At 49.8% G+C, this 12,758-nt stretch overlaps 1 protein-coding gene across 2 annotated transcripts in view; it reads right to left on the minus strand.

Annotated features, from left to right (window-relative positions):
- Positions 1-3,052: 3,052 nt before the first annotated feature.
- MYL3 (myosin light chain 3) overlaps positions 3,053-12,758 on the minus strand; it is a 53,258-nt gene continuing 43,552 nt past the window's right edge. Inside the window, exons 5-7 of one of the 2 annotated variants that reach the window (XM_006129783.4) lie at positions 12,053-12,130; positions 10,182-10,217; positions 3,053-3,881 (exon numbers count right to left, since the gene is read on the minus strand). In XM_006129783.4, coding sequence (XP_006129845.1) covers positions 10,189-10,217; positions 12,053-12,130 — 107 coding nt within the window. In that variant the 3' untranslated portion in view covers positions 3,053-3,881; positions 10,182-10,188. Of the gene's footprint in view, positions 8,447-10,181; positions 10,218-12,052; positions 12,131-12,758 lie in introns of both variants that reach the window. The other variant, XM_075922975.2, reaches the window with a different exon arrangement.

The raw sequence follows: 12,758 nt of genomic DNA on the forward strand, positions 1-12,758 counted from the left end.
TTCCTCTTTCCTTTCTTTTCCCGTCTCCTATTTATTTCCAGGTTTCATATCCCCTACTCATAACTCCGGTCATCTGAAGAAGTGGGCTATGCCCACGAAAGCTCATGATCCCATCGACATGATTTGTTAGTCTATAAAGTGCTACCAGACCATTTGTTGTTTTTTCCAAATCCTTCAATCTCTCCTCGTAGGTCATGTGCTCCAACCCCCTAATCATTTTGGTCGTCCTCCGCTGGACCCTCTCCAATGTGTCCACATCCTTTCTATAGAACTGGACACAATACTCCAGGGCTACGTCTACATTGGCATGATTTTGCACAGGAACTCTTTTGTGGAAGAGTTCTTGTGCAAAAACTCTTCCAGAAGAGAGCGTCTACACTGGTATGTGCCTTTGCACAAGAGATGTGCTTTTGCACAAGAGCATCCATGCCAGTGTAGACGCTCTCTTGTGCAAGAAAGCTCTGATGGCCATTTTAACCATAGGACTTTCTTGCGCAAGAAATTCATGTTGCCTGTCTACACTGGCCTCTTCTGGAAGAGCTCTTGCACAAGAGGGCTTATCCCTGAGCGGGAGCGTCAGAGTTCTTGCGCAAGAAGCCCTGATTTTATACATTAGAACGTCAGTTTACTTGCGCAAGAAGCACTGATTTTATACATTAGAACGTCAGTTTACTTGCGCAAGAACACGCGGCCAGTGTAGACAGGCAGCAAGTTTTTGCGCAAGAGCAGCCGCTTTTGCGCCAGATCGCGCCAGTGTCGACACAGCCCAGATGTGGGCTCACCAGAGCTGAATAAAGGGGATTAATCACTTCTCTAGATCTGCTGGCAAAGCTCCTCCTAATGCACCTTAATAGGCCATTCGCCTTCTTGGCTACAAGGGCGCCCTGTTGACTCCTATCCAGCTTCTCATCCACTGTCATCCCCAGGTCCTTTACCAGCATCTGGTCTCGTCACTTAAACTTCAAAATGGACGCCGACGTGTCTCCCTGCCTTTTCGGAGCTGCCCCTCCCCGGCCGGTCTCCTCAGAGTCTGTCCCTGCACTTTACGGCTGCAGGGCCTCCTGGTGTTTCCACTCACAGCCGCCAAGTGACTCTCCCAGTCCTTTCCAGCAGTGAAGTGTCTTCTGTGGGGTCCTCCTGACCACAGCAGTTGCAGCCACCACTTCCTTTCTCTCTGTCTCCCGGCCCCTTCTGGCCCTGTAGAGACACCCGCTGTCTCCTCGCAGGCCCCGTTAGGGCTGGACTCAGCCCCTCTTCTCCTCGGCGGGTGCCCACTGCTCTCACAGAGCGCTGCTTCGTGGTCGTCCACACCAGGGGCCTCACCCGGCTCTGCCAGTGGTCCCCGGGCCGCCTTTGCAGTGTGCGCCCTGCTCCCAGTTTTATCGTGAGGCTCCTGCTGTGGGGAGTTCTCCTCACATGCCGACTCTGCGTGTCAGGGAGGCCGGGGAGAATCCCATGGGTGTGGGTGCGTGGCTGCTGAATCCGAGGCTGCCGCCTGCTGTGGCGAGTGTGTCTGGTGGGTGCTGGGGCTCGTGGCTGCAGGGGGAGCAGGTGAGCAGCGGAGGGAGGGGCGCTAAGGCAACTCCCTGCCTCTCCTGGCAAAGCAGACTGTGCTGCAGCCCAGAAGCAGCCGGCAGCAGGCCCGGCTCCTAGGTGTGGGGCAGGGGGGAGCACACAGGGCTCCGTTCACTGCCCCTGCCCCAAACACTAGCTCTGCGCTCCCATAAACCGCTGCTTCTTGGCACAGCATGGTCTGCAGGGCCCAGAGAGGCAGGAAGCTGCCTTAGCCCCTCCCCTGTCTGGGAGCCACTCAAAGTAAGCCCCTACTGCCCCAGCCCTGCCCCACTAAAGCAAGAGCCCCCTCTACATCCCAAAGCTCCCATCCTCCACCCCACCCCAGAGCCTCCACTCCAATCAAATTATGTCGGGTCACGGAATCAACAATTTTCTTCAACTGGGTGATGAGAAAAAAAAGTTGGACAGCCGCTGGCTTAGGAGATGAAAGTTTGGGTGTTGGACGAGCTTTGCAATCTGCCCTTGAACTCAGCATCCCTTTGTGGGCAGAGGAAATCTGAGCAGTGGAAGCAGCCAGAGATCTGCATTGAAGACTGATTGAGGCGTCCAGCGTCCCCTCTGCACCTGTGGCTCCTTCGCGGCCTTGTGAGTTGCTTGCTTTGAGTTCTCTAGTCGGGGAACTGTTTGGAAGACCCCCTACCCTTCCCTGAACTCCGTTCTCAAGCCAGGAGGTAAGCCTGTGGGGACTTTATTACCTGCCAAGAAGGCATCTGCAAGTGATGTTTTGTTTTCCCTTAGAGGGGCTGAGTTTTAACCAGTCACGTGGGACCTCACCAGAATCTCAGCTCTACACTCAGATCCCAGATTACAGCATGAAACTACAAACTGGCTCCGTGGAGCCATAGGTTTTCAGGCCAGAAAACCTGTGATCACACAGGCTCTCTCCCTGTATCAAACCCACCATAAACATTCACCCCGGGATGCTTTCAGGGGAGGGAATTAAGCTCTAAAATGCAGGAATGCAGAATGCAACTGTCCTGGCATCGGAGCATTTGGAATGCAGCTTAAACCACCACATTAGGACAAGAAGCAATGGGCTTAAACTGCAGCAAGGGAGGTTTCAGTTGGACTTTAGGGAAAACTTCCTTCCTGTCAGGGTGGCGAAACACTGGAATAAATTGCCCAAGGAGGTTGTGGAGTCTCCATCACTGGAGATTTTGAAGAGCAGGTTATACAGGCATCTATCAGGGATGATCTAAATGGTGCTTGGTCCTGCTGTGAGGGCAGGAGACTGGACTCAATGACCTCTCAAGGTCCCTTCCAGTTCTAGTGTTCTGTGATTCTAAGATTATGGAATCTTTAGAATCAAGATTATATCTTGCCCATCATAGAAATGAGACATTCAGACCCTGATCTGCAGTTCAGACTTTTGGTTTCAGTGATGGCTGCTCTCTAACACACACACACACACACACACACACATACACCTGCACCGAACAAGAAACACATACACACACCCTGCACCGAACAAGAAACATGTGAGAAAAGAATGATTTAATGAGAAAAGCTAGTGTCAGTAGGCAGGTGTATTACAACATTCTCCAATCTGACCTGGGGGGAAAGATCTTTCACTTACTCCGTGGTTCATGCTGTTAGGCTAGAAGAGGACTTTATGGACCAGGTGGACTTTGTGACACCTATTAAGTGGCACAAACACAAGGTCAAAGGCACACCCATCATGCCAAAAAAGGTGCTTTCTTCCAGGTGAGCCTAAATCTTGCACCTTCGGTAGCCCAGACGCTAGTGCGATGGGTTGCATTTGTTGGTGTATGGATGGGTGTCATGCCTTTCCTTTGCTTGCATTTCCTCAAGGTCTTAGACACCCTGAGCATATGTCCTGAACTCCAGGGAACTTTGCATTCATCGCTGTTCATTCCACCAACCCCATCCCTCTTCTGAGCTAACTCTGAAGCCTAAAATTCCTCCAAACGCAACACATGCAAAGAGACAGAGCCCGTAGTGATAGTGGCGGAAAAATCTCTGCTACATTTCAGCTCTTTCTGTTCATTTTGTTATGGAATAAGTGAAATATCTTTCCCCGCAGCCTCTCCATTCCAAGTCATTTTATCGCTGGTATCTGAGAGCAATGAAAATGCTTAAAATTCACACCCCAGTTCCTTCGGATTGCCGCATTTCTGTAAAGGCCACCCATTCTCCCATGGGGGGAAAATGCATTTATCCGTATAACCTCAAGGCTGGGACATTTTGTAGCTTTGTAACAGGGATCTGGACTGGAAAATGAAGAGACATTCCATGACATTGAAATCCAAAGCCAGCATCGGGGAGGTGTCGGAATCTGTCTTGTCCTACAAACAAAATTATTTTTAAGCATTAGGGAGAAACAAATCAGCAAACAGCAAAGCCCCAGCCAGCTGCAAACTCTCTTGGATTTGCACTCAAGTTATTAATAAGGAAATATGAAACGGATTTCCTCTCTAGTGTTATTTTTTATATGGCAGGAATGGCCGGAGATTGGGATCTTACTGTGATCATTGCTGTACAAAGTGAAAGATTTTCTCCTGAGGAGCTTAGAGTCCTAAAATTAAAAAAAGAAAAAACACAGAAAAGAGTATAGAAGCACAAAGGAGCGAAGTGATTTTCCCAAGGTCGTGCGGCAGCCCAGTGGCAGAGACAGGAACAGACTCTAATTTTGGGGCGTTACAGCTTCATATTGTATCCTCTAGACCAATCTCACCCTATTATGTTTCTTATATTGCACCCTTGGAGATCTTGGAGTCATTACAGAAGAACATAAGAACGGCCATACTGGGTCAGACCAAAGGTCCATCTAGCCCAGTATCCTGTCTGCCGACAGTGGCCAGCACCAGATGTCCCAGAGGGAGGGAACATAACCAGGGAATCCTCACGTGATCGCTCCCCTGTCGTCCATTTCCAGACAAACAGAGGCTAGAGACGCCATTCCTACCCATCCTGGCTATTAGCCATTGATGGATCTAACCTCCATGAATCTATCTAGCTCTTTTTTGAACTTTGTTCAAGTCCCTAGACCTCTATCATATGCCCCTTAGTCTCCTCTTTTCTAAGCCGAAAAGTGACAGTCTTTTTAATCTCTTTTCATATAGCTCTGGTTTCCAAACCCCTAATCAATTTTGTTGCCTTTTTCTGAACCTTTTCCAAAGCCAAAGTGTCTTTTTTGAAATGAGACGACCACATCTGCACTCAGTACTGGAGATATGGGCATACCATGGATTTTTATAGAGGCAATAAAATATTCCCTTTCTTATTTTTCTATCCCTTTTTAAATGATTCCTAACATTCTGTTTGATTTTATGAGTACTGCTGCACATTGAATGGACTCTCCACAATGTAAGAACAATATTAGAACTAGTGGTCACGCAATGAAATTAATAGCCAGCAGGTTTAACACAAACAAAAGGAAGATTTTATTCACTCAGCACACAGGCAACTTGTGGAACTCCTTGCCAGAGGATGTTGTGAAGACTAGGGACTTTAATAGGCTTCAAAAAAGAGCTAAGTAGATTCATGGAGGTTAGGTCCATCAATGGCTATTTGTCAGGCTGGGTAGGAATGGTCAGAAGCTGGGAATGGATGACAGGAGAGGGATCACTTGATAATTCCCTGTTCTGTTCACTCCCTCTGCGGCATCAGACATTGGCCATTATCAGCAGACAGGAGACTGGGCTAGATGGACCTTTGGTCTGACCCAACATGGCTGTTCTTCTGTTCATATGTTCTTACTCATCACTCTTATCCAACCACAGGATAAGGGATCAGGATTCAGGATTCCTGTGCCTTGTACCGTTTCTGAGTTATTAGCATCAGATGTGAAAAGAGCAGCAAATCTGGAAACGCTTCCCTACATCCCTGCTGAATGAGAAGCAACCCGAGCAGGCTGAGAGCCAGAAAAGCACTTGGCCCAGAGTGCTAAAGAAATAACCCAAGGACTCACTGGCAGAGGATGTAACAAATTATATTATCAAGAGTTTGCAGCAGCTGGCTGGAGAGCAAGTGGAGGGGGCTGAGAATAAAGATACAAACAGGCAAACTAGTTATGAAAACCAATTACCCCAAACAAGAAGAACACAAGAGGGGCTTAAATGGCTATATTTGGATTCTGATTTGATTAGGCCCATTAAACAGAGCCACAGTCCCAATTCAGACTCAGATCCAAATGTCCAAAGTTCATATCCAGGGTTAGGAGTTGGCTTGTTATAAATGTGGGCTCCGGATCTGGATTTTCCAATAGCAGGGATGGCAGAGGGGACATTCCATTTGGGATTATCTCTAAATAATGATCATGACGGATTCTGTTATCTTTGGACACCGTCCATTCTGAATGTGGGTGGGAGGGCGGAGTTAGAACACACTCTCCATTAACTAAAACAGGGCATGCTTAGAGATGAGAAAGGCCTCAAAGAAAGATAAAACAGCTGCTGTTTAATGTCAACTCACATTTTGGGGGCAAATGATATTTTGGGACAAAAGTCCTGGAGACCCGGACTTGACTCCTACTCAGATTAACTCACTCCCAGGGCTTCAACCTCTCTTCTGCCGGTCTATCCCTGTGTCAGATTTCACAAGCTAAGCGACGCAGGGCCTTGTCAGTGTCTCAGTGGGAAAATAAACTGCAGCAGAAGAGAAAGACATTGGTCCAGGAGAAGCCACTCCCTTTTCTGGTCTATCGGATCTTTTGCAAAACAAATGGGGTGGTTGGTTCGTAGATCAAACATTTCACATGGGCCGTACGGATGTAAATACGGAGATAAGACACTGAGAAATGCTTATTTTCCAAGAAAATAAGATCATAAGAATGGTCATACTGGGTCATACCAAAGGTCCATCTACCCCAGTATCCTGCCTGCTAATACCAGATTCCCTGAGGGAGGGAATACAACTGGTAATCATCACGTAATCCCTCTCTTGTCACCCATTTTCAGAGAAACAGAGGCTAGGGACACCATTCCTACCCATCCTGGCTAATAGCCATTGATGGACCTAATCTCCATCTATCTACCTAGCTCTTTTTTGAACCCTGTTAAAGTCCTAGTCTTCATGACATCCTCTGGCAAGGAGTTCCACAGGTTGCCTGTGTACTGAGTGAAGAAAAACTTCCTTTTGTTTGTTTTAAACCTGCTGCCTATTCATTTCATTTGGTGACCCGAGTTCTTATATTGTGGGAGTAAGTAAATAACTTTTCCTTATTCACTTTTTCCACATCAGGAAGGGAAAAGAAAACCAGGGACAGTAAATACTGGAGAAAAAAAATCCAGACAGTTCACAATGGAGAGATGTGGGCTTGTGGTATTTCAGCTCTGATGTGGTTTGGAGAGCACACTACTGAATGGGAGGCCAAAGGCATCCCCTGGAATAACTGAGATCTTCATATGGAAAACCAGGACAGCTGCCCATAAAGTTGGATAATCGATGTTGCTAATGCCCATAGTGACCCAAGGATCTGGATTTAGCGCCAGAAGATTGAATTACTACTTTCCATCGAGACTTCATTGTTTATCTGGGATTTCCTTCTATTCAGGCCAGTTTTTTATTGTCTTCCATGCAGGGAAAGACTATGGCAGCGTAACATGAATATTTCAAAAGTGACGAGCGATTTCAGGGTCCTCGGTTTTCAGATATGCATGCAACCTGAGACATCTTTCAGTGGCCTGATTTTCAGAAAGTGAGGCGCATCCACCCTCAAAATCAAGGCCCCATTAGGCCTTCAGACTACCAAAAATGTAAGCACAGGGTCATTGTAGTGTGTTTCCAGTGCAGAGTTGGAATTCTGTAACGCTGAAATGCTGGCTGTTCCCTCTGGGTGGCACTGTTGCCTGAAATGCTGGCTGTTCCCTCTGGGCGGTGCTGTTGTTGATATGCTGGCTGTTCCCTCTGGGTGGCGCTGTTGCTAAAATGCTGGCTGTTCCCTCTGGGTGGCGCTGTTGCTAAAATGCTGGCTGTTCCCTCTGGGTGGCACTGTTGCCTGAAATGCTGGCTGTTCCCTCTGGGCGGCGCTGTTGTTGATATGCTGGCTGTTCCCTCTGGGCGGCGCTGTTGCTGAAATGCTGGCTGTTCCCTCTGGGTGGCGCTGTTGCTAAAATGCTGGCTGTTCCCTCTGGGGGGCGCTGTTGCTGAAATGCTGGCTGTTCCCTCTGGGTAGCGCTGTTGCTGAAATGCTGGCTGTTCCCTCTGGGCGGCGCTGTTGCTGAAATGCTGGCTGTTCCCTCTGGGTAGCGCTGTTGCTGAAATTCTGGCTGTTCCCTCTGGGCGGCGCTGTTGCTGAAATGCTGGCTGTTCCCTCTGGGGGGCGCTGTTGCTAAAATGCTGGCTGTTCCCTCTGGGCGGCGCTGTTGCTGAAATGCTGGCTGTTCCCTCTGGGCGGTGCTGTTGTTGATATGCTGGCTGTTCCCTCTGGGTGGCGCTGTTGCTGAAATGCTGGCTGTTCCCTCTGGGTGGCGCTGTTGCTGAAATGCTGGCTGTTCCCTCTGGGTGGCCCGTGCTGCATGGGGACTGCAGGGCCCAAACGGCCGCTTGCGGTGGCCCAGTTGAGCGGCGCAGAAGTCAGCCGAGCGCCACAGCGGGAGGCGAAGGGGGACGGGGCGGTGACGTGCGGCATGACAGCGGCTCCAGGCCCTGCCCCCTGGCCGTGAACGTCACCGCCCCACCCCCCTTCACCTCCCGCTGTGGCGCTCGGCTGACTTCTGCACCGCTCAGCCAGGCCACCGCGTGGGAGCAAGTGGCGCAAGCGACCGTTTGGGCTCCACACCCCCCATGCAGCACGGGGAGTGCGGCGCCCAAACGGCCATTTGGGCTCCACAGTCCCGCGAGTGAGAGGCAGGAGGGGGAGGAGAAGAGAAAGAGAGAGACAGGGAGAGAGGCAGGAGGCGGAGGAGAGCTGAGACAGAGAGGGGGAGACAGTAGGCGGAGGAGAGAGAGAGAGACCGGAGGCTCGGGAGAGAAGACCAACGTGGAGGAGAGACCTGAAAATCCCGTCTTATGACGGGCTAATTGGCTAGTTTCAAAATAATTCCCTATTGTAGACGTGGCCTATTAGGGCAGCTAGGAAGAGACGAGCCAAAACTAAGGGCGAGTTTCATTTCACACTCCCGAAATTGGTGGGGTGGTTCTGACTTAGACTACTCAGCACCAGTGCAATGGGAAACCAGCTGCTTGTGCCACAAATCATACATATAGTAGCCCAATGTCTGTGACTCTGTAATGCTGAAATGCTGGCTTTTCCCTCTGGGCGGCGCTGTTGCCTGAGTCACGTCCTCCACCTCCCGCCATGGCGCTTGGCTGACTTCTGCGCCGCTTTGCTGGGCCGCTACACGGGAGCAAGTGGCACAAGCGACCGTTTGGGCTCTGTGGTCCCCCAAGTGAGAGGCAGGAGGGGGAGGAGAAGAGAAAGAGAGAGACAGAGAGAGAGGCAGGAGGTGGTGGAGAACTGAGAGAGAGAGGGGTGAGGCAGTAGGAAGAGGAGAGAGAGAGAGACGTGGAGGAGAGACCTGAAAATCCTGTCTTATGTCTATTGGCTAGTTATTTATACAAGAGCTAAAATTCTAACCCGGAAAGATTTTGTCTCTGAAATACTGCCACTCCCCAAAGCGCTGCTCTCCGGAACAGAAATGGAAGAGCCCTTTGGGAAATAGAAACGTGGACAAAACCGGGAAGAAAACATAGCTTCAGAGCTCATAGTGACCTTTCACAGTGGTATGTGCTAGGGATGTAAGTGACTAGTCAACTTGACTAGCGACTCCGCCCCGCCTCCCTCTCCCCCTGCCCGATGCCTCTATCAGAGAGAGGCAGCAAGGGAGGAGCAGGAGCTGGTGCTGGGAGAGTTGGCTTAAAAGCTGGTTCCTCCCAGCACTGGGGCGGGAGCGGAGAACGGCGCTTCCGCCTTTGAAATGTAGCAAGAGAGGGGCAATTTGATCAACGATTCGACTAGTCGATCAGGGCACCCCCGCCTTTGAAATGCAGCAAGAGCTCTGTGGGATCTTGCTAGATTTCAAAGGGGCAGCATCGTGGGAAACACGGGGACTGCAGGGGACTCAAGCCACCCCACACTGGCCCCATTCTCCCTGCTTTCGAAAGGTACAAGAGGCCCCAGAGGGGTCTCTTGTACATTTCAAAAGCAAAGCACATGTAGGGAGCGGGGAGCCAGTGGGAGGTGGCTTGAGTCCCTGCAGTCCCCATGCTCCCCGTGACGCTCCTGCCTTTGAAATGTATCAAGAGCCAGCAGGGCACTTGCTACATTCCAAAGGCGGAGGCGCCCTTGTCGACTAATCGATCAGTCAATGCAAATTCCATCGACTATTCGATTAGTCGATTCATCTAAATTCAACATCCTTAGTATGTGCCTTGTGGTCTCCTGAAAATGATCGGAAGGGGATAAATATCCCCATTATCTGCAATGACCGTTGGTACCCCCTTGCAGTGGAGGGGTGGCTGGTCGGTGATTCTCCTCCGCATCCAGAATGTCTTCAACAATGGCGTTGGGACCAAGGTCTTTGGAGAAAGAGGCTTGGTTCCTGCTACGTGTGACCCCCATCCCCAAGAGGAGGAAGAGGAGGCTGAAAAACCAACCAGGAAAACAGAAAAGGAGGAGGAGGAGGAGGAAGGAAGAGGCTCACCTCGCATTCAGTTGGTCATGATGTGCTTCACAAATGCTAGAAAGTGGAAAAAGAGAAGATCATTTAGCAGGTGTGTCCTTCCCGTCAGGAACCTGATGCTGCATCCGTGCAAGACTGGGGCTATTTAATCCCATCCCCTCTCGTCGTTTTCATAATTCATGCAACTGAGCTGTTTAAGAAAGCTGCCAGGGCTGCACCCCAACCCTCTCCCCTGGTCCCCAACCCTCTCCCCTGCTCCACTCCAGGGCTCCCTACTTTCAGTAGGTCCCTTATCCTGTGTTGGTTGGCTGGTTGCTCCCAGAAGGACAGGGGGGCAAGACTTGAGTTGCCCAGGGGGTGCCAGGCTCAGGCTAAAGCCCACCCCCTGTGCTCCCCAGGCAAATGCCCTCTCCCCTAAGGCGCTCCAGAACCTACCCCACCGCCCTACCTTCAGAGGGTCCCTTTATCCTGCTTTTCTAATGCCAGAGCCAGGTCCAGCCTCTGCTGTAGCCTGTGTTGGCTGTTCCATCCCGTTCCCCAGGCTTTACAGAGCCTTGAGACAATATCTGCAGTACATTCTAATGGATTGTCTAGCATAGGGGTGCTGGACTTCGTGGGGGGGGGTCACAGCGCCAGGCCGGCTGCCATTTCGTTTTCCTGGGTTGGCGTCCGACATGTGCGCAGCAGGGGCGGGGGGAGTGGCAGGGAGTGAACCGGCACTTGAAATGAAAGGGCCTGCAACAAAAAGTTCTGGCTGTTCAACCGAAATTTTCCTCGCCCTGGGGGTGGCACATTAAAAAAGGTTGAGCCCCACTGGTCTAGCACAGCAGATAAGGGTGCGTCTACACAGCGGCGTTACTTCAGAATAACGGACGTTCCTCCAAAATAACTTTGCACACGTCTACACAGCAAGCCCGTTATTTTGAAATAATTTCGAAATAACCGGCGGCTTCTTCCGGATTCTGCAAAGCTCATTCCAAGAGGAATAACGCCTCTTCTGAAAGAGCTATTTCGGAATAGCAGTAGTGTGGACGCTTCGGACATGCGCACAACATGTTGTGCGCATGTCCGATGATCGATTGCCCAAGAAGATGCTCTATGGTGAATTACAACACAGCAAGCGATCTCTTGGAGGTCAAAAGAAGAGATTCAAAGACACCCTTAAGGCCTCCCCCTTAAGAACTGTGACATAGATCCTGGAAATTGGGAGAGTATTGCTGGAGATCGTTCCGCCTGGCGCAGACGAATACATGATGGTGCAATAGCCCACGAACAAAAGAGACTGCGTTATGCTGCAGAGAAACGTCTTCTTCGCAAGTCCAGGGCTGGTATCTTCTCTTCCTGCAGTCGGCAGTCCAATCTTTCATGTCCCCACTGTAACCGTCAATTTCGGGCTCGGATTGGACTAATCAGCCATCTCTGAACCCACCCCCAACTAAACTGATGACACTGGGTGGTCCTCATCGACCTCGATGGACGAAGAGCAGTGTGGACGCTCCAGTGATGCTATTTCAAAATAGCTCCTCCTTCAGGCCATTCAAAGTAATTACTCCCCAGTGCTTCCTGGGGTTCTAAATCAAGGTAGCATGTCCACATTAGGGGAGCCTGCCTTGGACTCATTTCCTGGCTTCCCTGTAGTGTGGATACGCTATGTCAAAATAAGCTATTTTGGAGTATTTCTTCCGGAGTAGCTTATTTCAAAATAAACCCACAGTATAGATGTAGCCTAAGTGGCAAAGAAAGCTCATGGTGGACAATGGTTTGAATGGAAACTCCGAGGAAGATCAGATCCAAATCAGAGCTTAGTGGCTCAGACCCATCATTGAGCCAAACTTTCATTGGTTTATTGAAATCAAATCTCCAAATCCTGTCCTTCCCTAACCACCTCGTACCTTCATAGTTGATGCAACCATTGGCATCTTCCTGGCCGGACATTAGCTTATCAACTTCCTCTTCAGTCAACCTCTCACCTGAAGAAAAAAAACAAATACCCGCTCAATATTTCAGAGTATCCAAACCATCACCTGGGGAATGGTCACTATTCAAAAAAACTGCCTATGTGAAAACAGCACCTTCTTACTCGTGTTAGCTGCTATCTGTTCGGCTTCAAGTCAGAGGTGCTGACTTGGCATACAGAAATCAAACTTTTCAATTCTCCCATCCAGGTGCAGAAGAGAACTAGATAATTTCATGGAGGTTAGGTCCATAAAAGGCTATTAGCCAGGGGATAAAATGGTGTCCTTGGCCTCTGTTTTTCAGAGGCTGGAGAGAGATGGTAGGAGACAAATCGCTTGATCATTGTCTTCGGTCCACCCTCTCTGGGGCACCTGGTGCTGGCCACTGTCAGTAGACAGGATACTGGGCTAGAAGGACCTTTGGTCTTACCCAGTACGGCCGTTCTTATGTTCTTATGTTCTATTCTATGCTACCTCCCAGACTGTCTTCATTTCACATGGAAGATCTAAGTAGCAAAAACAACCCAGATTAAATAAGGTGTTGTTAACGCACATTTTTAACATTTAAGAAGATTTCGGGTTCTATGCTGATGGGTAGGGCCAGCTCTAGGTTTTTTGCCGCCCCTACCGGTAATGTTAAAAT

The sequence above is a fragment of the Pelodiscus sinensis genome, chromosome 2 (genome assembly GCF_052426305.1).
Source record: "Pelodiscus sinensis isolate ZL-2025 chromosome 2, ASM5242630v1, whole genome shotgun sequence".
NCBI classification, from domain to species: domain Eukaryota; kingdom Metazoa; phylum Chordata; order Testudines; family Trionychidae; genus Pelodiscus; species Pelodiscus sinensis.